At 44.1% G+C, this 25468-nt stretch overlaps 1 protein-coding gene across 3 annotated transcripts in view; it reads right to left on the reverse strand.

The window, feature by feature from the left end:
- LOC120055000 (collagen alpha-1(XXIV) chain-like) overlaps positions 1-25468 on the reverse strand; it is a 234981-nt gene that overhangs the window by 144661 nt on the left and 64852 nt on the right. For all 3 annotated transcript variants that reach the window (XR_005477653.1, XM_039002817.1, XM_039002816.1), the window contains 8 exons: positions 18398-18451; positions 17126-17179; positions 12311-12355; positions 11487-11540; positions 10886-10930; positions 5932-5985; positions 5103-5147; positions 4267-4320 (listed from right to left, as the gene is read on the reverse strand). Coding sequence is in view for 2 of the 3 variants with exons in the window: in XM_039002817.1 (XP_038858745.1) it covers positions 4267-4320; positions 5103-5147; positions 5932-5985; positions 10886-10930; positions 11487-11540; positions 12311-12355; positions 17126-17179; positions 18398-18451 (405 nt within the window). In the remaining variant the exon portion in view is untranslated. The remainder of the gene's footprint in view (positions 1-4266; positions 4321-5102; positions 5148-5931; positions 5986-10885; positions 10931-11486; positions 11541-12310; positions 12356-17125; positions 17180-18397; positions 18452-25468) is intronic.

A 25468-nucleotide genomic window follows, 5' to 3' on the forward strand; every position in this document is an offset into this window, starting at 1 on the left:
GGAGGTGGAGGTGGAGGTGGAGGTGGAGGTGGTGGTAGAGGTGGTGGTAGAGGTGGTGGTAGAGGTGGTGGTAGAGGTGGTGGTAGAGGTGGTGGTAGAAGTGGTGGTAGAGGTGGTGGTAGAGGTGGTGGTAGAGGTGGAGGTGGAGGTGGTGGTAGAGGTGGTGGTAGAGGTGGTGGTGGAGGTGGTGGTAGAGGTGGTAGAGGTGGAGGTGGAGGTGGTGGTAGAGGTGGTGGTAGAGGTGGTGGTGGAGGTGGTGGTAGAGGTGGTGGTAGAGGTGGTGGTAGAGGTGGTGGTAGAGGTGGTGGTAGAGGTGGTGGTAGAGGTGGAGGTGGAGGTGGTGGTAGAGGTGGTGGTAGAGGTGGTGGTAGAGGTGGTGGTAGAGGTGGAGGTGGAGGTAGAGGTGGTGGTAGAGGTGGTGGTAGAGGTGGTAGAGGTGGTGGTAGAGGTGGTGGTAGAGGTGGAGGTGGTGGTAGAGGTGGAGGTGGTGGTAGAGGTGGTGGTAGAGGTGGTGGTAGAGGTAGAGGTGGAGGTGGAGGTGGTGGTAGAGTGGGAGGTGGTGGTAGAGGTGGTGGTAGAGGTGGTGGTAGAGGTGGAGGTGGAGGTGGTGGTAGAGGTGGTGGTAGAGGTGGAGGTGGTGGTAGAGGTGGAGGTGGAGGTAGAGGTGGTGGTAGAGGTGGTGGTAGAGGTGGTAGAGGTGGTGGTAGAGGTGGTGGTAGAGGTGGAGGTGGAGGTGGTGGTAGAGGTGGAGGTGGAGGTGGTGGTAGAGGTGGAGGTGGAGGTGGTGGTAGAGGTGGTGGTAGAGGTGGAGGTGGTGGTAGAGGTGGAGGTGGAGGTAGAGGTGGTGGTAGAGGTGGTGGTAGAGGTGGTAGAGGTGGTGGTAGAGGTGGTGGTAGAGGTGGAGGTGGAGGTGGAGGTGGTGGTAGAGGTGGAGGTGGAGGTAGAGGTGGTGGTAGAGGTGGTGGTAGAGGTGGTAGAGGTGGTGGTAGAGGTGGTGGTAGAGGTGGTGGTAGAGGTGGAGGTGGAGGTGGTGGTAGAGGTGGTGGTAGAGGTGGAGGTGGTGGTAGAGGTGGAGGTGGAGGTAGAGGTGGTGGTAGAGGTGGTGGTAGAGGTGGTAGAGGTGGTGGTAGAGGTGGTGGTAGAGGTGGAGGTGGAGTGGGTGGTAGAGGTGGAGGTGGTGGTAGAGGTGGAGGTGGAGGTGGTGGTAGAGGTGGAGGAGGAAGACCAAGAACAAGGAGAGTAATCTCTGATGATATTCGGGCGACTGTGAAAATATCACCTGTGATGATGAAAATCTGTGGCCAGACCAAAACAACAGACATGACTGATTTTGTTTTCTCAATGGAGTATTTGTTTCTTGATTTATGATTTATATTTGACAGTTTCTTTATCTATACAATTGATCTAACATACAGTACAGTAGTACAAATAGGAATATTTTTCTTCCTTTACATTGGCAAAATATATTTACTGTATGTTTGCATGTTTACTGTATGTGTGCTTATTGTTTGATGTATTGAGTCATGTTGAAATATAAAACATAAAAATGTTTTGCATTTGTGTTCATTTCTTGTTTGAGTACACACAAACAATATACAGTATAACAACATCTTAACTGTACACTGAAATAGGTTCTGATAGTAGTGTTTTGAATACGTCACATTAGTGTTATCTCGGTTGTCACTTTAATTTTCTATTTTATTTCACCTTTATTTAACCAGGTAGGCCAGTTGAGAACAAGTTCTCATTTACAACTGCGACGTGGCCAAGATGAAGCAAAGCAGTGCGACAAAAACAACACAGAGTTACACATGGGATAAACAATCGTACAGTCAATAACACAACAGAAAAATCTATATGCAGTGTGTGCAAATGAATTAAGGAGGTAAGGCAATAAATAGGCCAATAGCGGCGAAGTAATTACAATTTAGCAATTTACACTGTAGTAAAAAATGTGCAGATGAGGATGTTTAAGTTGAAATACTGGTGTGCAAAAGAGCAGAAAAACAAAAACAAATATGGGGATGAGGTAGGTAGTTGGTTGGTTGGATGGGCTATTTACAGATGGGCTAAGTTAGATCCATTTGATGTGTGTGTGTTTCATTTTGTGCTGCGAGTACATGATTTTGATTACTGTGTTTAATTTTGCAAGATGTCTGTGGGGTTTGGGGAAATTGGCTAAATGTTTTGTGTTTTGTGTTTAGAGTTTTGAGTACCTGATATGTAGTTTCAGAAAATGTGTGTTAACAATTTGGAAAAACTGATTATGGCACTTGGCCAAGTATGGCATTAGTCATGTAAAAACCTTACTCTGCTTATCTTAATCTGCGTCAGGTCATAATCGAAGTAAGTATACACCAATTAAAACACCTGGCTTTCTGAGCAATCTTTCCAATTGTTAGGACATGTAAAGGCCTGAATCAGAGTTCCAGCAGTGTATTTGATCTGTGCATGTGCTAGCACCAGCAGTCTATTTGATCTGTGCATGTGCTAGCACCAGCAGTGTATTTGATCTGTGCATGTGCTAGCACCAGCAGTGTATTTGATCTGTGCATGTGCTAGCACCAGCAGTGTATTTGATCTGTGCATGTGCTAGCACCAGCAGTGTATTTGATCTGTGCATGTGCTAGCAACAGCAGTCTATTTGATCTGTGCATGTGCTAGCACCAGCAGTGTATTTGATCTGTGCATGTGCTAGCACCAGCAGTGTATTTGATCTGTGCATGTGCTAGCACCAGCAGTCTATTTGATCTGTGCATGTGCTAGCACCAGCAGTGTATTTGATCTGTGCATGTGCTAGCACCAGCAGTCTATTTGATCTGTGCATGTGCTAGCACCAGCAGTCTATTTGATCTGTGCATGTGCTAGCACCAGCAGTGTATTTGATCTGTGCATGTGCTAGCACCAGCAGTCTATTTGATCTGTGCATGTGCTAGCACCAGCAGTGTATTTGATCTGTGCATGTGCTAGCACCAGCAGTCTATTTGATCTGTGCATGTGCTAGCACCAGCAGTCTATTTGATCTGTGCATGTGCTAGCACCAGCAGTCTATTTGATCTGTGCATGTGCTAGCACCAGCAGTGTATTTGATCTGTGCATGTGCTAGCACCAGCAGTCTATTTGATCTGTGCATGTGCTAGCACCAGCAGTCTATTTGATCTCTGCATGTGCTAGCACCAGCAGTGTATTTGATCTGTGCATGTGCTAGCACCAGCAGTCTATTTGATCTGTGCATGTGCTAGCACCAGCAGTCTATTTGATCTGTGCATGTGCTAGCACCAGCAGTGTATTTGATCTGTGCATGTGCTAGCACCAGCAGTCTATTTGATCTGTGCATGTGCTAGCACCAGCAGTCTATTTGATCTGTGCATGTGCTAGCACCAGCAGTCTATTTGATCTGTGCATGTGCTAGCACCAGCAGTCTATTTGATCTGTGCATGTGCTAGCACCAGCAGTCTATTTGATCTGTGCATGTGCTAGCACCAGCAGTCTATTTGATCTGTGCATGTGCTAGCACCAGCAGTCTATTTGATCTGTGCATGTGCTAGCACCAGCAGTCTATTTGATCTGTGCATGTGCTAGCACCAGCAGCGCAAGCTTCCTTATTTTTCCCAAGTGAAGTGAGTTTGGAAAAACTGAAAGTATGCATCTTAGAAATAATTTTCACATATGAACTTTATATGTCCGAACTCAGAATCAAATAGCGTTCCCAAAAATAACATGGTCACTGTGGTAGAATGTCTATTTGATTGGTTATTTTCTGCATTTATCAAAGTCCCATCAGTAGCCTGATTTCAGATGTGTCCACGTAAACATGATTAAGGAAATCATTTGTCTTGCAAAGCATGTCAACTTTTAAATCAATCTATTATATTAATCTGACTAATCATATTATTGTGTGCGTGTAAGCATACTCAATGACAGATCCAGAAACATAGACAGTGCAGGGAGTGTTCTAATCTAAACCATACAGAGGTTGTATAGAGTCATCCCTAGCATTTCTGAGGCCAAATGAGAACAACTACTCTGTCTACAGCAGGATACACATTACATTTCTCAGCCCAGCTCAGCCCAGCCCAGCTCAGCCCAGTTCAGCCCAGCTCAGCCCAGCTCAGCTCTGCAAAGCTAATCTATCAAAAGACATAGGGCATCTAAAGCAGGGCTGCACTAAATACTTCCTGGAGGGTCTGAGTTTTTACTAGAGATTGAATAGAGTCCACAAACTTGGCAACAGGTTAAGAGGAGGAGGAGGGACGTAGATCTTACCTGGTCACCATCAGGACCAGGAGGACCCCTTTCACCAACACCCCCAACAACTCCCTGGACACAAAACAAAAGTTATTCATTACACAATTTTAAGGCCCTCCCTGCCTGCCTACACAACGATCTTTATTGCATATTGTGTGATGTTCTGATGAGTCCTAACCCCCTGTTGCTAGGCTACCTGCTTCCCCATGTAAGGCCTTTGGTTACTCTCTCTGTATCTGAGACACTGTTTTCCTATGCCACCCTGACTGGCACTGAGAGAGAATCACTCAAATGCCGAACAAAATGCCAGGCTACGCATACACTCCTGTTGTTGGCATCCTGTCCAGAGGGTGTTTCTATTTCACAAGTAATCTTTTCTTTTTGTATGTGTGTGATTTTTTTATTTTGTCACTGACTGTGTCGAGTGAATTTGCACATTAGCAGCAAACACTCAGAGCATACAAATTATGTCGGGCTTCCTGTGTTGAGGGTAAAGTACTACTTCTTTAGGAAAATCTGATGTACATGTTTAGGGGTTGTGTAACCCTTCTTTCCCACCGGTATTTCCCCCTCTCCTCACGCCACCTCCTCTAATTTTTTTTCTTCTCTCCTCACGCCTCCTCCTCTCATTATTTTCTCCTCTCCTTTCCCATCTACTTCTCTGTCAGGAGCTGTAGTGATTCAACCCCCTCCAGTTACCCCCCAGCCTTCCACCTTCTTGATAGCAAATTACTTTTTCCACAATTTGGACCACAGTTATTGACAGAGATGAATGTGGCATGTTCCCCTTTTACCTCTCCAGTAATATCTCTGGGTTCAAAGCTGTGTGGTGTGGGTGTAGTGGGATCCGTTACCTGTCTTCCTTTGGGACCGTTCTTCCCAACCGGACCGGGAATACCCTGGAAAAAAAGAAAAAGGGAAAATGTAACTTAACTCTCAGGTGTGGATAAGTGAATGCCATTTACTAAGTAATTCATATGAAAAGATTCTATCCTAAAGGCCTCCCCCACAGAATAAATGAATGTATGTTCTTGATTGGACATTACTGCCAGGCTAAGAGAGCAAGCTGAGTTATTAGGGGATCATAAACACTGTACTGCCAGGCTAAGAGAGCAAGCTGAGTTATTAGGGGATCATAAACACTGTACTGCCAGGCTAAGAGAGCAAGCTGAGTTATTAGGGGATCATAAACACTGTACTACCTTCCAAAGACGTTTGATTTATTTCATGATGGAAGAGCATATTTTCCACTCATACAACAATGTGGAAAATGTAGTTATTAGACATTTTATTGTCCTTATGGAAGAACTCCCTGAGGAGAGATCAATGTACTTGGATCAACTGCTTTGTAAGTATCAGCAAACATTTGTATCTATAAATAAGTTACAATTAACAAGGCCAACCACATATCTTTTCCTGTTGCTTCATAGCTCCAAAACAGATGAAATACAACATGAATTGCCTTTGGTTAGATCAGAGTTTCCCTATATTTATGACCCTCAACCCTTATCTACATGGAAGGTTCAAGAGGAGTATAACCAGTAGTCTTGGTTATATCCTAGACCTAATCCAAATAGACAGCATAATGGATCATTCCTGACAGACACTTAATTAGGTGCACATATGAATCAAGGTTGCCTAGTTAAATAAAGGTTAACTAAAAAATAAAAAGGTGATACTTACTCTCTCCCCTTCTAGCCCTGGTGGACCAGCTATACCAGGAGGACCAATGAAACCCTGAAACAAAAACACACATTGGTTACAGGTGAACCCGTTTGAACATCTGTAACACTTTACCTGGAGGTATACTGCAAAGTCATGAGCATGTAAGACCTCTTAATAAAGTCTTATAATCATATCTAACATCTAAGGAAGACATCATTTGGACAGATTGTACAAATGTAAAGTCTTACCTCCCAATCCCACTTTCCCAAAACACGTGTAAATATTGGACTTTAAATTGTGTTTATTCAGTTCTATTGAGCCATTTACTTTATGTTGGTATTCTTATCTTTTATTATTTCTTATTGTTGTTGCATTGTGGAGAAGGAACCTGTAAGTAAGCATTTTGTTGGACAGTGTATACCATGTGTATCCCATACATATGACTAGTAAAACCTGAAACATGTCTTTACTTTGTCTATTGATGGATTAGGACAGGGGGGCGTTACTGAACTGTAGCATAGCTGTACTGAACTGAACATTCATCAGTCACCCACAGACAGTGGAAGTTTAACAGGAATGCTGTTGAACCTACAGTACAGCACACACAGAGATAAATCACCATATATCTGATGGTACAGTACTCACAGATGTAGGATCTCAATTTGATCACCCTGTTGCCGAAGAACTTTCGTGCAAGGTTTAAAAAGGCTTCTGAAATGTGTAATTTACACTATGAAATTTCAGACTTGATTTTCCCTGACTAAAAATGTATCAACCCCTATAAAAATGTATATTAACTATATCCACACAAAATTTAACATTTCCAGTTTCTGCAGGATTATTTTTCTTGTGTAGCAAACTGGCTCAAATTAAGATCCTACATATGTACATGTACAGTACCAGTCAAAAGTTTGGACACACCTACTCATTCAAGGGTTTTTCTTTATTTAATATATTGTAGAATAATAATGACGACATCAAAACTTTAAAAGTAGCCATGATGACAGCTTTGATGACAGCTTTGCACCCTTTTGGCCTTCTCTTGGCCTTCTCTCAACGAGCTTCATGAGGTAGTCACCTGGAATGCATTTCAATTAACAGGTGTGCCTGTTAATTTGTGGAATTTCTTTCCTTCTTAATGTGTTTGGGCCAATCAGTTGTGTTGTGACAAGGTAGGGTGGTACACAGAAGATAGCTCTATTTGGTAAAAGACCAAGTCCATATTATGGCAAGAACAGCTCAAATAAGGAAAGAGAAACGACAGTCCATCATTACTTTAAGACATGAAGGTCAGTCAATGCGGAAAATTTCAAGAACCTTCTTGAAGTGCAGTCGCAAAAACCATCAAGCACTATGATGTAACTGGCTCTCATGAGGACCGCCAGAGGAACGGAAGACCCAGAGTTACCTCTGCTGCAGAGGATAAGTTCATTAGAGTTACCAGCCTCAGAAATTGCAGCCCAAATAAATGCTTCACATAGTTCAAGTAACAGACACATGTCATGCTTCATGGTGGGAACTATGCATGTGGAGATCATCCGTTCACCTACCCTGCATCTCACAAAGAGATGGCAAAGTTGATGAAGACCTGTATTATCTGTTCAGAGGAGACTGTGTGAATCAGATTTTTGGTTCCAACCGCCGTTTCTTTGTGAGACACATTGTAGCTGAACGGATGATAGTGTGTAGTTCCCACCATGAAGCATGGAGGAGGAGATGTGATGGTGTGGGGGTGCTTTGCTGGTGACAGTGTCAGGGATTTATTTAGAATTCAAGCCACACTTAATTAGTATGGCTACCACAGCATTCTGCAGTGATACGCCATCCCATCTGGTTTATGCTTAGTGGGACAATCATTTGTTTTCAACAGGACCAAGACCCAACACACCTCCAGGCTGTGTAAGGGCTATTTGACCAAGAAGGTGAGGGATGAAGTGCTGCATCAGATGACCTGGCCTCCACAATCACCCGACATGAACCCAATTGAGATGGTTTGGGATGAGTTGGACCGCAGAGTGAAGGAAAAGCAGCCAACAAGTGCTCAGCATATGTGGGAATTCCTTCAAGACTGTTGGAAAAGCATTCCAGGCATAACTGGTTGAGAAAATGCCAAGAGTGTGCAAAGCTGTCATCAAGGCAAAGGGTGGCTACTTGAAGTATCTAAAATCTAAAATATATTTTGATTTGTTTAACACTTTTTTTGGTTACTACATTATTCCATGTGTTATTTCATAGTTTTGATGTCGTCACTATTATTCTACAATGTAGAAAATAGTAAGATAAACCCTTGAATGAGTAGGTGTGTCCAAACTTTTTACTGGTACTGTATATAAACCACCATATCTCTGATGGTACAGTACATACAGATAAACAGTTGTGACATCCTGCAGACTGTTGAAAACCTGAGCAGATGTATCTGAAGCCCATCGAACCGGTAGGGTCTCTGAACTCATTGAGCCCTGCGTTTCAGGTGAGTTAATGTATGTAGTTAGAGGAACCCTGTCGTGGTTCTAACCAGATCAAAGTACAGTGATGATGATATTCACCTATTCTAGTGCTGGCATGTGCATGTGTGCACATAAGTACACACACGCAAGTCCACAGAAATGTTAGCCTAAAGTCAATCATTCAGCCTAATGATACATTGTCTGACATCATGGACAGATTTGAAAGGGATAGATCTCTCTCTTTCGGCCTCTTCTTTCTCTCGTTCTTCCATCTTTCTGCCAGGGGAGCTATCAACCCTGGTCTTATTGAGCTGAAACAGCTGTCTGTTTCATGGCTAGATCAGCAGGTGGACTGGTCAGCCATGCTGCTAGATCAGCAGGTGGACTGGTCAGCCATGCTGCTAGATCAGCAGGTGGACTGGTCAGCCATGCTGCTAGATCAGCAGGTGGACTGGTCAGCCATGCTGCTAGATCAGCAGGTGGACTGGTCAGCCATGCTGCTAGATCAGAGCTGATCTCCACCTCAGAGAAAGTACCAAGCGGACATTTATCCGTGCTCAGTAAGAAAAGTACAAGCTGTGCATCTTTCAAACATTTACATTCTTAATTATGAATCTCTCTTTGCTGACAGGCTAAGAGATGACCACCTCAAAGAGAGATCAGTCATGTCCACATCTCACTCAAAATGAAACAGAATACTCATCTGGGGGTAGCAAATAATGCCTCGTCCCCATTACCTCACAAATCACCCCCAAAAAGAGAGTAGAAAAGGGAGGAACATTGTTATTCTCCCTAACTAACAGGGAGTGGAGTGGACACATGAACAGGCAGACAGTGTCTAGTCCAGTGCGGGGGACAGGAGATTTCTATAATAAGAGCAGACAGCAGTCTGGAATAGTGGCGGACTGGCAGCATATCTGCTATGTTTTGGTTTCTTCCTAACTAGAATCACATGTTCCTTCAGTCAGCAATAATACACCATGTACAGGAGACGACTAAATATCTCTCCCCCTCTCTCTCTGTCTCTGATCTCTCTCTTCCTTCATATTTTCTTTCCATTCTTTCTGTCATTCTTTCTCTTTCATCTCCTCCTCTCTCTCTCTTTCATCTCCTCCTCTCTCTCTCTCTCTCTCTCTCTCTCTTTCATCTCCTCCTCTCTCTTGCTTTCATCTCCTCCTATCTCTCTCTCTCTCTCTCTTTCATCTCCTCCTCTCTCTCGCTTTCATCTCCTCCTATCTCTCTCTCTCTCTCTCTCTCTCTCTCTCTTTCATCTCCTCCTCTCTCTCTCGCTCTCTCTCGCTCTCTTTCATCTCCTCCTATCTCTCTCTTTCATCTCCTCCTCTCTCTCTCTCTCTCTCTTTCATCTACTCCTCTCTCTCTCGCTCTCTCTCTCTTTCATCTCCTCTCTCTCTCTCTCTCTCTCTCTCTCACTCTCTCTCTCTCATCTCCTCCTCTCTTTCATCTCCTCCTCTCTCTCTTGCTCTCTCTCTCTCTCTCTCTCTCTCACTCTCTTCCATCTCCTTCTCTCTCTCTCGCTCTCTCTCTCTCATCTCCTTCTCTCTCTCTCGCTCTCTCTCTCTCATCTCCTTCTCTCTCTCTCGCTCTCTCTCTCTCATCTCCTCCTCTCTTTCATCTCCTCCTCTCTCTCTCTCTCTCTCTCTTTCATCTCCTCCTCTCTCTCTCTTTCATCCCCCCCTCTCTCTCTGTCTCTCTCTCTCTTTCATCTCCTCCTCTCTCTCTCTCTCTCTCTCTCTCTCTCTCTCTCTCTCTCTCTCTCTCTCTCTCTCTCTCTCTCTCTCTCTCTCTCTCTCTCTCTCTCTCTCTCTCTCTCTCTCTCTCTCTCTCTCTCTCTCTCTCTCTCTCTCTCTCTCTCTCTCTCTCTCTCTCTCTCTCTCTCTCTCTCTCTCTCTCTCTCTCTCTCTCTCTCTTTCCACATTCTTCAGCTATGGCAATCTGCCAGAGATGTCCTGTATTTTTCCTAATAGGCTGATGTCATTCTTTCTCTGATATGAACATATCATGTAGGCATAACACAAAGGACAACCTGTGAGGGATACCCCTTACACTTCCCATACTTTAACAGAGCAAACCAAGTTTTTCCTTTTTATTCCTCCACCTCTTCATACCCTCCTCCAAATCATTATATCTATGCTCCACCCTCTCTCTCTTTTCTCCCTCACCCTCTCTCTCATCTCTTCCCTCCTCTATTCCCTCCCTCTGTTCTCGAGAGAGCATGCCTGTGCTTCCTCCAGAAGAAAGAAATGGGCAGCTCTCACAACAGAGCAGACGATATACTGAGCAAACACAGATCCCAGACCTGTCCCAGTTGAATTTTCTGCAGCAGGAGCCAGCACCTTGTTAACATAACACAGGTCCTGGATCAAGCTGCAGGCCTGACACTGTCTAATCCCTTCAGGAAATTAAGTATTCCCTCTAACAGAGCTGAGCGCAGCGGAGGGAAGAGGGGAGAGGGGAGAGGGGAGAGGGGAGAGGGGAGAGGGCAGGAAGTAGGGAGCTGTACTTACACGTACACCTTTAGGACCTGGGTTACCTTCTGGCCCAGCCAAACCCTGTAACAAAAGAGAGCAGCATGAGAAGAGGGCATTGTCACACAAAACAGTGTAGAGAGAGACTGTCTGTTATACAGGACAATTCCCAGTATATTTCCACACATAAAACACATACATTTGTACATTTCGTTTGATTGGATAGACTGATTGTCTTAGAAGTAAAAATAGACTAAGGAAACATGCTGGTCATAGCTTACTCTCAGCTACATTATAGATCCCTGTTAGCATTTCTGAGCATGAACTTTTAGTTCAAACATTCACTGTCTTACAGATACAAAACCTGTCTTCTATATAATCTTCAATTAATAAAAGGGGGAAATCAAAATTATTCAAGCTATTTTGCTAAATATTTCAAGCGAAAAGAGCATTAGTCAATTGTTGTTTCACTAGTCTAATTAAGAGACTGGGAATGTGTCACTACTGTAGTTTGGGGAGAGACAGGTGAACATGATATGCATTTCTGAGTACAGCCATATGATAGTGCACAGTTAGAATTCTGGGTAATGTGGTCAAACCAAGAGGATGGATGGAGGAATCTGGAGAGTATTCACTGCACCTGCCTGCCAGGGTAACCTGCAGCCCCAGTCACTCCTGGGAGTCCTGGTATGCCCTGCAGAAAAAGAGAGAAAGAGAGAGAGCGAGAGAGAGAAAGAGAGAGAGAGAGGGAGAGAGAGAGGGTGAGAGAAAGAAAGAGAGAGAGAAAGAGAGAGAAAGAGAGAGAAAGAGAGAGAGAGAGAGAGCAGTATGTAAGAAGAGAAACATTGGCCCTTGCCAACGCTGCCAGCTCAGGAATAAAACAGGCACTGTTCACCCTCACCCGCCACTCCACTGCACTCTTACCCTCTATCCTCCAGCCGCCCTGTCTACTGACTCTGTGTACCCCTCTCCACACCCATCCCCCTTCCCTCCTCTGTGCTTCCAGGATCCTGCCTCTGGTACTGTAATATAGTGGGCAGAGACCCAGAAAGACTGTGTGTACAGACAGACTGTAGCAGAACACTCTCTTCTCCTCCCCTTCCTGTTCCAGCCTGAACCCTGACCAATCACCTCAGGGCACAGAGTGGCACCTGGTGCTGAAGTCATCGCAACACCTCACCAGATTTCAGTGTGCTGCCTGAGAGCACTCTGTTTGGATGCTATGTGTCGACAAGGGAAACATTTCTTCTTCACAGAGAAGGAAGGGACCTGACTATACATCTAATGAGCTGTCTGTGCCTCTCTCTCTCTCTCTCTCTGTGTGGATGTGTGTGGATGTGTGTGGGTGTGCGTGTGTCAAGCTCTAGCCTCAAAGTTGACCTGGCCTGTTCCTAACAGTAAAAGGAACAGGTTTAGGACATGTGGGTGACGACCCCTCTGACCCAATGAACGCTAACGACTCACCTGTTCCCCTGGCTGTCCTGATGGCCCTGGATAGCCCTTAGGACCCTGCAGGTAGAGACACAACACATTCAGGACGACCAGAGACAAAGAGGACTGAAAAGAGAATGTCACCTGCTCTACATTAGGTATCCAGTATAGGAACCCTGACTGACTGAGTCATACACACTGATATCTGAACACTTAAGATCTGGGTCAGTAAAGAGAGAGCAAGAGAGAGAGGGGGGGGTGGGTAAAGAGAGTGATTGTACACCTGTGATGATTTAGTCTGTAGGAGGCAGTATACATAGCCAGGTAGCCAAAGTTCAGTCTGTGTGCATTTCAGCCATACAATCATTCAGAGACAGGACGCCCAGTGTTGTCTAAGGATTCTGGAACATTCCAGAGCTTCCTTCCTCCTTCCCAGCACCCAGCAGTCTGATGCCACCCTAGCGGTTAAAGGTCATGGTCTGGTGCCACCACAGAGGTCAAGGGTCAAAGGGTGTGGAGATTTACTTGTGACCTGGTCTGGGCATGGCAAGGCTTTTTCTGCTCCGGGTCAGCAGGCGTGTGTGAACCCCTCTAAAACACTCAGGAGAGGTGAAGGTCGAGAGTCATTCGTCCTCCGAAAAACGACCCTGCCAAGTCGCACTGCTCCTTGACACACTGCTCGCTTAACCCGGAAGCCAGCCGCACCAATGTGTCAGAGGAAACACCGTACAACTGGCGACCGAAGTCAGCTTGCAGGTGCCGCTGCAAGCTGACAAGGAGTCGCTAGAGCGCGATGGGACAAGGACATCCCGGCCGGCCAAACCCTCCCCTATCCCGGACGACGCTGGGCCAATTGTGCACCGCCTTATGGGTCTCCTGGTCCTGGCCAGCTGTGACACAGCCCGGGATCAAACCCGGATCTGTAGTGACGCCTCACCACTGCGATGCAGTGCCTTAGACCGCTGTGCCACTCGGCAGGCCCTTTATCACAAATCTGAGTAGTTACTTGGGGGGGCAAGGTGATTTGTAGATCAGTGATTCTGAGGCCAGTACGGTGAATCTACAAATAGCTCATATTTGTTTGGGACAGGAGAGTGAACATTTTTTTACAGGCCTGCGTTCCACGTAGCTCCTTTCTTCTCCTCCAGAGTTTCCTAGGTTGTGACACGGTAATAGGGGGTGCTGTTGGGACTTTGTAATAATTACGTTCCCAAATTAAACTGCCTCGTACTCAATTCTTGCTCGTACAATATGCATATTATTATTACTATTGGATAGAAAACACTCTCTAGTTTCTAAAACCGATTGAATTATTTCTCTGAGTGAAACAGAACTCATTCTGCAGCAGATTTCCTGTCAGGAAGTGAGATTTCTGAAATCGAGGTCCCTGTTCTGAGGTCAGTTTATAAGTCCCCATGTAAGCTACGGGGCTACATGCACTGCATACGCCTTCCTCTAGATGTCAGTAAGCGGTGAGAATTTGAATGGAGTGGATTGCACCATCTGGGGCCCTATATAAGACCGTGGAACGGAAGTACCGTTCTTTTCAACGGGGCGCCTGGCGCAAGAGGGACATCACAATGGCGTCCTGCAAAGCTTTCGTTTTAGCAGTTCTATATCTCCGGTCATGTTTTTATTCGTTATAGTTGTTAAAGACATCATAAGGTAGTTAATTTAAACCGACTTATAGCAGTTTATATCAGTTTATTGCGATTTTCTGGGATTTCTTTGTCACGCGCTTTCACGAGTTGGACACCTCTCCAGTGGGTGGCTATCGTTAGCTGCTATTTCGACAGGAGAAGAGGACATCTTTCAACCAAAAGACGATTGTTCTGGAGAAAGGACACCTTGCCCAAGATTCTGATGGAAGCTCAGCAAATAGTAAGCAGTCTTTATGCTGTTAATTCGTATTTATGTTGACAAATGTCAAATAATAATTCCGCCATGAATTTCGGTGCGGTCTCGCTTTAGCGCACGCTGTATGTTGAAGTAACGTTAATTTTAAAAATGTAACACAGCGATTGCATTAAGAACTAATTTGTCTTTCATTTGCTGTCCAACCTGTATTTTTTAGTCAAGTTTTGGATTAGTTACTGATTAGAATAGGTGCCTCTCCAAAGATTTCTCCCGACATTTTCTGGGCAGCTTGGCAACTTTTCTCATTGTATAACCACGATTTGTGCCACTAAATATGCACATTTTCGAACAAACTCTAAATGCATTGTGTAAGATGATGTTATAGGACTGTCATCTGAAGAATTCTGAGAAGGTTAGTGAAAAAATTAATATATTTTGGTGGTTTATACGTTATCGCTATTTTTGGCTTGAATCAATGCTGTTGTGATGTTTGCTATTGTGGTAAGCTAATATAACGCTATATTGTGTTTTCGCTGTAAAATATATTGGCTGGATTCACAAGATCTGTGTCTTTCATTTGCTGTACGCTGTGTATTTTTAAGAAATGTTTTATGATGAGTAATTAGGTAATACACGATGATCTCTGTAGTTATTCTAGTTGCTTTGGTGAGAGTTGTGATGGTGGCTGCAATGGTAAACTATGATTTATACCTGAAATATGCAAATTTTTCTAACAAAACATATGCTATACAATAAATATGTTATCAGACTGTCATCTGATGAAGTTGTTTCTTGGTTAGTGGCTATTTATATCTTTATTTGGTCGAATTTGTGATAGCTACTGATGCAGTAAAAAAATGGTGGAGTAAGAAAAGTGGTGTCTTTTGCTAACGTGGTTAGCTAATAGATTTACATATTGTGTCTTCCCTGTAAAACATTTTAAAAATCAGAAATGATGGCTGGATTCACAAGATGTGTATCTTTCATCTGGTGTCTTGGACTTGTGATTTAATGATATTTAGATGCTAGTATTTACTTGTGACGCTATGCTAGGCTATGCTAGTCAGCTTTTTTACTGACGGGGGTGCTCCCGGATCCGGGTTTGGGAGGAACTAGAAGTTAAGACTCAATAAAAAGCCCCCTCGGTGGTAAAGGGCTACGGCCGAAGTCAGTAATTTCCTCTGAAAATACCTTCCCGGGGCACAGTTGATGGGCTGGGTATCAGCTAACATTTGTCTGTCTCCTCCTGGGAGGCAAAGGTAAAGTCCAACCTCAGACAGATATGTGGAGAGTAGAACTAGGTTCCAATACTATTTGAAATATTTGAAATACTTTTTGCGTTTGCTTTAGCCTGCCTGGTGTTTTCTATTGATTCCATGCAACAGGCAAGCTCAATCAAGCACAGCTAAAGTATTTGAAATTATAGTATTTGAACCCAGGTCTGAGGGATAGACAGAGTAAGTGTCACGACTTCCGCCGAAGTCGGTCCCTCTCCTTGTCCGGACGGTGTTCGGCGGTCGACTTCACCGTCCTTCTCGCTATCACTGATCCATTTTCATTTTCCATTGGTTTTGTCTTGTCTTCCTTCACACCTGGTTCCAATCCCATCAATTACATGTTGTGTATTTAACCCTCTCTTTCCCCTCATGTCCTTGTCGGAGATTGTTTTGATTGTATGTGATGTGCTATTTAGTGTTGGTGTGCGACGGGTTTTGTACCCACTTTGTTATTTTGTAAATTTTGGTTGTTTTGGAGTTTTGTCAGCATTTATTAAAGAACTCCGTTTAGACCAAGTTCGTTCTCCTGCGGCTGACTTCCCTGCCACCAACACGCACCCCTTACAGTAAGACTAGGGGCAGTAGCAGTACAGTAGCAGTCCACAGCCAGCTATAGTATGTGGAGACCGATAAACGCTCTTAACTCTGAGACTAAACTGAATACATTTGAGAGAGCTTTGCTGTGTGTGCTGATGTATGAACTGAATTGGTTCCTTCCCTGCTTCCTCCTTCTCCTCACGCCATTTGCTCTTTTGAAGAGGCATCAGAAAGTGTGCCTGTCATCGGGGCCATAAACTCCCTCAGACTGCCTTTCCTCTTAAAGATGACCCTTGGCCCTGGTGGTTCTCAGGTTCTGGCAGGGGAGCTCGGCTGCAGACAGGTCTCGCGGCGACGCCACCTCCCTATGCTGCCCGTGTGTGTGTATCTGTGAATGTGTGTGTCCAGCCCGACGGCGCGATAGCAGGGTGGGCTGAGGGGGGGGGGGGGGGGGGGGGGTAAGACAAGGAGCCCCCCGGCCCCTGTCTGAGAGACAGACGTTCTCTGTGGCTGGGTAACATTATCCTGATTCCTGACCACAGCCAGGGACCGCTGGAAGCCTCTGCTTAAGGTGTGGGTAACACTTAGGAGGCTTATACAGTGGGGAAATCGTGTGTGAGGTGAGCAGAAATGCCTCAGATTCAGGACAGAAGCTCATGCAGTGAACTCAAACTGATAATCGGATAATCTCTTTGGATCAGGACCGTTCTCATTATTCATGTCTTAAAGAGCCAATGGCACGCCAGTTGCTTAGATCATTTGTTTCTGGCACAGCTAGAGGTTAAAGGCCCAGTGCATTCAAAATTCATATTGTAAAACAGCTGATGAAACTAACCCTATAAAAGTGTAAAAAAATGTATTTGATCAGTGGTATTTACTAATCAGCAGGTTTGAATGGGCGGGAGTTTCGCCTTTCCATGGTGACATCACCATGCAGTAAATTGGTTAATAGACCAATAACAAAAAAAGTTCCAAACCTTTCTGCCAATAACAGATATTTTTCAGTTTCCCCCTCCCCACTCAGACCCCTTCCAGACAGTCCTAGCAAAATTATTGCATTTGAAATATTTTTTTCTTCTAAAAAGCTTCTTTCGCCCATTTTACTGCACATCTATTACAGTAAGGTACTTAATTTTTTGCATAACGGTGTTATAACCGTTAACCACTGAACTCTTACCATTGGACCTGCGAACCCGTCTGGACCTGGAACACCTTGTGGACCTCTGTCACCCTGGAAACAGAGGGAGGAAACCATGACAGCAACATTAGTTAGATCCCTCCTTCTTCGACCACAGTAGAAGAAAAAGTTCTTAGCAAGACTCTTTTCATATGACAATATTCGCCAGGTAAAGAAATTTAAACTATTAAAAAATATCAGATAAGGGTAAGAAGAGACTGAAACTGAGGTAACTGAGATAAAAACACACGGTGAAAAGAGAGAGAGAGAGAGAGAGAGAGAGAGAGAGAGAGGGGCACAGGGACGTCAGAGGTGGAATGAAAAAGACCAGTGATAGACAAGAGGGAGGAAGGAGAGAGAGTCAGGGAGGGAATGGATGTTGCTAAAAGTGAAGTTAAAAGATATGGGGTCAGAGAAGAGGGTGAGTATCCATTCTTAAAGGGGCGCATAGGGAGAGGCACTGTAGAGTATCACTGGGAAGAGATGGAGATGGAGCGCATGAGAGGAAAAGCAAACAGAGCACCAATAACGAGGGATTGAGGGATGGTAAGACATTCAGAGAGAAAGAGAGAGAGAGAGAGAGAGAGAGAGCTGAAAAGCCAAAATGTGCAGTTTTGGCAACCAAATATGTGTCCTCCTGCCACAACCTGAGGGACAGCCAGTGAAAAGTGCAACGTAATGTCGATAATATTTCCCATCTTGTTTTGTTTTGTCTTTCATACCAGGTCATATGTCTTCTCAGTCATGTTGACACTGGTCTACTACCATTGCTTTAATGTATTGTTGTTCTGATTAATATTGTTGTTGTAGTTGTTGTTAATGGTAATCCCATGTCCACTACTAGTATTATTATTGCTGTTGGTCCCACCATTTATTTATATATAAATATATATACATATTATATATATATATATAAATATATATATATATATATATTATATATATATAAATATATATATTTCTTTCTTTCTATATGTATACTTTGACAATGTAAGTAATAATGAACTTGCCATGTCAATAAAGTCAATTTAATTGAATTGAAAGAGAGAGAGAGCGAGACAGAGAGAGAGAGAGAGAGAGAGAGAGAGAGAGAGAGAGAGAGAGAGAGAGGGAGAGAGAGAGAGAGGAATGGAGAGAGGGAGGGAGAGAGAGAGAGAGAGAGAGAGAGAGAGAGAGAGAGAGAGAGAGGGAGAGAGAGAGAGAGAGAGAGAGAGAGAGAGGAATGGAGAGAGGGAGGGAGAGGGGGGGAGACTACGCCAGATGAGTCTTTACCTTGTCTCCTGGCGGGGCCTGACCTGGGGACAGTCCTGGATCGCCCTTGGAGCCCTGACAGTGACACACAGAGGGTCAGCACTTATTTATAGCAGGCAGCACCCTTCACTACATACAGGGGGGGTCAAAGTTAAAATGTCATCTCTGCTGCTCCATACTGTGGCAAAGTTCACCACCCGATTCCCATAATCTAAATCTCTTTATTAGAGAAGGAGGTCCAACAGTGTTTTGCAATAAGAACATAGTTACAGTGGAAACCACACAGGCTGATTCACACAGGGTAAGGTTCCCAAACAAACTCCAGTCCTCAGTGAGGGGAATTTGGATAAGCTTCTTTACAGACACCTCTTCTCATCTCCTTTCTGACTGACTGATCTGTGCTGTTCATCAGTGATTTAAGTTTGTCATCGCTTTCTGTAAGGTATCTTATACAGCCAATGAGATCTGACTGAGATATTGACAACTGCGATTGGTTAGGAAGGCTCCTAGGCCTCTCTTTCAGCCCATACCCAACACTCTGAATAGATGTGGATTGAGTTACATAGCCGCCCCAGAGCTGAGGAAATACAGACAGTGGAAACACATATATAGTAACAAAGGGACAAAATGATACAAAAGCATGACTGCATTTTGGACATACTTTTCCCTTTATAAACATAATATGTCAGACAGAGTTCAAGTTTATATATGTCAGACAGAGTCCATGTGACACGTCAGATAGCTTCACTACAATCAATACCTGTCCATCACTACTGATGACCTGTTTTATTTTACCACACAATAACCATGAATTATAACTGCTTAAATTCTGTCATTAAAAATATTTATACAAATAGTAAAACAAAATGAAAAAAAGAAATATAAGATGACCTGCTAAGTATACCGTGACATTCGGGGGGGCCTCTTTGTGTGCACGCGCGTGTCATTTAATGGTAAAAATGTATTACATTTCCATTGTGTCATGAACACAAACAGATGTTTTCATCTGATTGTCAAACAAACCACTTCAAAAAGTAGGCTACCTGCAGCGGTGTACGTTCGTCCACTACAAAATAATTCCAGCATTCAAACAGTGCACGGTGCACGCGCCATTTGAAGAATGGAAAGAGACATCTGTTACACAAACCAGAAGTGTAATAAGTGTAATAAGTGTAATAACATTCAGTATTCAGTAATAACATTCAGTATTCATTTTCCCAAAAATTGGAAAAAATAATGTTTCATACTTTTCCTTTAATTCGCAAGTGGCTGCATCTATCACACCAGAGAAAGCATTTGAGCGAGCAAGACATGGCCCCTCTGTCTCAGTATGTGTAGCCCATTTATCTGATGGTTTCTGGTCAAAAAGAGTATTACATAAGGGGCACTATGCTCTGATGTTTTCTCCGGTAAGATTGATGCGTCTTGCTGTCGGCGTGCGTCTCGGTCAAATTAGCAATGTTTATAGACCCCCCTCAAAGTTAGACTTTTGTTGCCTTTAGAAGAGCTTATGTCTCGTTCAGGAGAGCTTAACTCCACCCTGGCTCCCCAGTAGTTCACACTCTGTCTCTGGGGGTTTGGAGCATAGCATTTCACTTGTTTTGACTGACGGCCATTCAAGCATTCAGCTGCAAAGTGCAGGGAGGGGTGTTTGTGTATTTGTGTTTTTGTGTGTGTGTGTGTGTGTATGTGAAAGCCCCAAGTCCTTCTCTCCTTTATTTGAAGAAGGTCAACAGGGCATGGTGTTCATTTAAAGCCTATTTCAGGTTCCACTAGCCCATCGTCATAACAACCGTCAACTGAAGCTTTCAGATTTCAGTACATCAACCAGGCACGTCAGACACACACAGGTCTGGTTCTTATTTATATTCTCATCCCTCTGTTTCTTCCCTTCTTCCCTCAGACCTCACATTTCACAACACAATTTACAAACAGAGACAAAGAGTTCCTCTCTATCCGCCCCCTGCCTCTAGCACAGAGTGGGGGTTTGGGGTCTGAGGATGAGTCAGTCATGACTCATTGATGGATAATGTGTGTGTGTGTCGGGTTACTGCGGTGTGTGCTTGTGTATGTGTGTGTCTCTGTGGTGTTAGCTAGCTGATTTAGGATGCAAAGTGTTTCAAAAGCATCAACTGGGAAACCTCAAGAGGCCTTGCTGCTGTCCCATGGCATCTACACCAGGCTGAAAGGTCATACCAGAACACATCCATCAATGTCCGAGATTTCCTTCTGACAAACCAGAGAGGAAAACAGGACGCTTCTCTCTGTACGTGTGCAGTCAGGAAGATTTAGATAAAGTACGCTTCTCTCTGTACGTGTACGGTCAGGAAGATTTAGATAAAGTACGCTTCTCTCTGTACGTGTACGGCCAGGAAGATTTAGATAAAGTACGCTTCTCTCTGTACGTGTACGGTCAGGAAGATTTAGATAAAGTACGCTTCTCTCTGTACGTGTACGGTCAGGAAGATTTAGATAAAGTACGCTTCTCTCTGTACGTGTGCAGTCAGGAAGATTTAGATAAAGTACGCTTCTCTCTGTACGTGTACGGTCAGGAAGATTTAGATAAAGTACGCTTCTCTCTGTACGTGTACGGTCAGGAAGATTTAGATAAAGTACGCTTCTCTCTGTACGTGTGCGGTCAGGAAGATTTAGATAAAGTACGCTTCTCTCTGTACGTGTACGGTCAGGAAGATTTAGATAAAGTACGCTTCTCTCTGTACGTGTGCGGTCAGGAAGATTTAGATAAAGTACGCTTCTCTCTGTACGTGTACGGTCAGGAAGATTTAGATAAAGTACGCTTCTCTCTGTACGTGTACGGCCAGGAAGATTTAGATAAAGTACGCTTCTCTCTGTACGTGTACGGTCAGGAAGATTTAGATAAAGTACGCTTCTCTCTGTATGTGTGCGGTCAGGAAGATTTAGATAAAGTACGCTTCTCTCTGTACGTGTGCGGTCAGGAAGATTTAGATAAAGTACGCTTCTCTCTGTACGTGTGCAGTCAGGAAGATTTAGATAAAGTACGCTTCTCTCTGTACGTGTACGGCCAGGAAGATTTAGATAAAGTACGCTTCTCTCTGTACATGTACGGTCAGGAAGATTTAGATAAAGTACGCTTCTCTCTGTACGTGTGCGGTCAGGAAGATTTAGATAAAGTACGCTTCTCTCTGTACGTGTGCGGTCAGGAAGATTTAGATAAAGTACGCTTCTCTCTGTACGTGTGCAGTCAGGAAGATTTAGATAAAGTACGCTTCTCTCTGTACGTGTACGGTCAGGAAGATTTAGATAAAGTACGCTTCTCTCTGTACGTGTGCAGTCAGGAAGATTTAGATAAAGTACGCTTCTCTCTGTACGTGTGCGGTCAGGAAGATTTAGATAAAGTACGCTTCTCTCTCCAACCATGCTGAAACAACAACTGAAACCAGCACTTATCCACTTAAAGACAAGCAATTTTCACATTGAAATTATACAGTACAATTACAATGGAATTGACAAGGGGTAGCACAAGGAAATGGTATAATACACTGAGTATACCAAACATTAAGAACACCTTCCTAATATTGAGTTGCATCCCCCGATTTTGCCCTCAGAGCAGCCTCAATTCGTCGGGGCATGGACTCTACAAGGTGTCGAAAGCGTTCCACAGGGATGCTGGCCCATGTTGACTCCAATGCTTTCCACAGTTGTGTCAAGTTGGCTGGATGTCCTTTGGGTGGTGGACAATTCTTGATACACATGGGAAACTGTTGAGTGTGAAAAACCCAGCAGCGTTGCAGTTCTTGACACACTAAAACCGGTGCGCCTGGCACCTACTACCATACCTCGTTCAAAGGCACTTAAATCTTTTGTCTTGCCCATTCACCCTCTGAATGACACACATACACAATCCATGTCTCAATTGTCTAAAGTAAAAATCCTTCTTTGACCTGTTTCCTCTCCTTCATCTCCACTGATTGAAGTGGATTTAAACAAGTGACATCAATAAGGAATCATAGCTTTCACCTGGATTCACCTGGTCAGTCTGTGTCAAGGAAAGAGCCGGTGTTCTTAATGTTTTGTACACTCAGTGTATATGCATCCTTTGTTTAACGTCCCACATTGAAGGGGTTGGGTTCGAAATTGAAGCTTTTCCATCAACTACATTTACATTTACATTTAAGTCATTTAGCAGACGCTCTTATCCAGAGCGACTTACAAATTGGTGCATTCACCTTATGATATCCAGTGGAACAGCCACTTTACAATAGTGCATCTAAATCTTTTAAGGGGGGGGGGGTTAGAAGGATTACTTTATCCTATCCTAGGTATTCCTTAAAGAGGTGGGGTTTCAGGTGTCTCCGGAAGGTGGTGATTGACTCCGCTGACCTGGCGTCGTGAGGGAGTTTGTTCCACCATTGGGGTGCCAGAGCAGCGAACAGTTTTGACTGGGCTGAGCGGGAACTGTACTTCCTCAGAGGTAGGGAGGCGAGCAGGCCAGAGGTGGATGAACGCAGTGCCCTTGTTTGGGTGTAGGGCCTGATCAGAGCCTGAAGGTACGGAGGTGCCGTTCCCCTCACAGCTCCGTAGGCAAGCACCATGGTCTTGTAGCAGATGCGAGCTTCAACTGGAAGCCAGTGGAGAGAGCGGAGGAGCGGGGTGACGTGAGAGAACTTGGGAAGGTTGAACTACAGGGGCATCTGGTGCCAACCAACTTTCACCACAGACAAGGTTAGGTTAACGACTTGGCCACAGCCATCACACCACTGCTGTCTGCACAGCGCAGCCCACATCCCCGTCAGAGAGATGTCTGGGTCTGAACCAGTTAGGAAAACCCACCATACCAGACCAGGGCTCTGTGTGTCTGAGGCTGAGCAGTCAAATAATGCCTGCTTTACAAGTGGAGCTACTTCCTCCTCTAATGTGTTGGCGACAGATAACCTCGTGGTTAGGGCGTTGGGCCAGTGACCGAAAGGTTGATGACTCGAATACCTGAGCCAATGATGTGAAAATCTGTCAATGTGAGCAATACATTTAACCCTAATGTTCTCCTGTGGTGCTGTACTACTATGTCTGACCCATTAAAACAACCTATTTCACTGCACCTCAACGATGAAAAGCCAGAGAGAGAAGTTGTGTAGATCCCATCCAGTCAGGTCTTAGTCCTAGGTTTACATTAGCAGAGCAGCAAGGTGATATGGTTTAGTAAAACCCTCTCAACTAGACATACCACGGGGGTGTTGTTGGTGCTCATGGGTGCTATGCTATTTGGAGGGAACTTCAAGTGTCGGAACTCGGAAAACCAATGAAGCGAGGATCACGGGTTCAAATGCCAGGTGTTCCACGGTTGCTAAGTGCTCCAGCTATTTGGATGGTTTATATGACGACTGGTGATTCAGAACAGAAAGGTGACGAGCCCAGCCTACTCTACTGCAACAGAGGAAAAGACATACAAGGAAGATGAGCCACATTCATTGGAAAGAGGGTCTTTATTTAACTTCCTATGGCTGCAATCCCGCTAACGGGATCGATATGACAACAGCCAGTGAAAGTGCAGGGCGCCAAATTCAAACAACAGAAATCTCATAATTAAAATTCCTCAAACATACATGTGTCTTATATCATTTTAAAGGTAATCTTGTCGTTAATCCCACCAAAGTGTCCGATTTCAAATATGCTTTTCAGCGAAAGCACTACAAACGATTACGTTAGGTCACCACCAAACCACAATAAGCACAGCCATTTTTCCAGCGAAATATAGCAGTCACAAAAAGCAGAAATAGAGATAAAATTAATCACTAACCTTTGATGATCTTCATCCGATGACACTCATAGGACTTCATGTTACACAATACATGCATGTTTTGTTTGATAAAGTTCATATTTATATCAAATAATCTGAGTTTACATTGGCGCGTTACATTCACTAGTTCCAAAAACATCAAGTGATTTTGCATAGCCACATCGTTTCAACAGAAATACTCATCATAAATGTAGACGATAATACAAATTATACACATGGAATTATAGATATACCTCTCCTTAATGCAACCGCTGTGTCAGATTTAAAAAAAACTTTACGGAAAAAGCAAATCATGCAATAATCTGAGACGGCGCTCAGAACAATAGCCAAATTAGCCGCCATGTTGGAGTCAACAGAAACCAGAAAATACATGATAAATGTTTCCTTACCTTTGATGAACTTCATCAGAATGCAGTCCTAGGAATCCCAGGTCCACAATAAATGCTTGATTTGTTCGATAATGTCTGTTATTTATGTCCAATTAGCTACTTTGGTTAGCGCGTTTGGTAAACAATTCCAAAGTCACAAAGCGCGTCCACTATAACGTGACGAAATGTCCAAAAGTTCCATAACAGTCAGTAGAAACATGTCAAACGATGTACTGAATCACTCTTTAGAATGTTGTTAACATACATCTTGATGTTCCAACCGGAGAATTAGATTGACTTCAGTTGAGTGATGGAACGGAGCTGCCTATCACGTGAACGTGCGTGGTCAAAGCATGGTCAGCTCGTGGCAGTGGTGACTAATTTCTGTCTCCTTCGGCCCCCCTTCACATTAGAGTCATCAGACAAAGTTCTATTGACTGTTGACATCTAGTGGAAGCAGAAAACTCATCAATATCTCGCTGTAATTTCAATGAGAGCTTGGTTGAAAATCTGCCACCCCCAGAAAAAATCCAAACAGGAAGTGGAACTTCTCAGGTTTTTGCCTGCCATATGAGTTATGTTATACTCACAGACATAATTCAAACAGTTTTAGAAACTTCAGAGTGTTTTCTATCCAATACTAATAATAATATGCAAATATTAGCAACTATGACTGAGGAGCAGGCTGTTTACTCTGGGCACCTCTGTGCACCTTTCATCCAAGCTACTCAATACTGCCCCTGCAGCCATAAGAAGTTAAGAGGTACGCAGGCGAGAGAGAGAGAGAGAAAAAGAGATAGAGAGAGAGAGAGAGGGAGAGAGAGCGAGAGAGAGAGAGAGAGAGAGAGAGAGAGAGAGAGAGAGAGAGAGAGAGAGAGAGAGAGTTTTCTCCAGGCTACCGTTACCACCTAGGAGAATACTCAGGATAGATGAACATCAGACAAAGGT

This window comes from Salvelinus namaycush, chromosome 10 (assembly GCF_016432855.1).
Source record: "Salvelinus namaycush isolate Seneca chromosome 10, SaNama_1.0, whole genome shotgun sequence".
Lineage (NCBI taxonomy): Eukaryota > Metazoa > Chordata > Actinopteri > Salmoniformes > Salmonidae > Salvelinus > Salvelinus namaycush.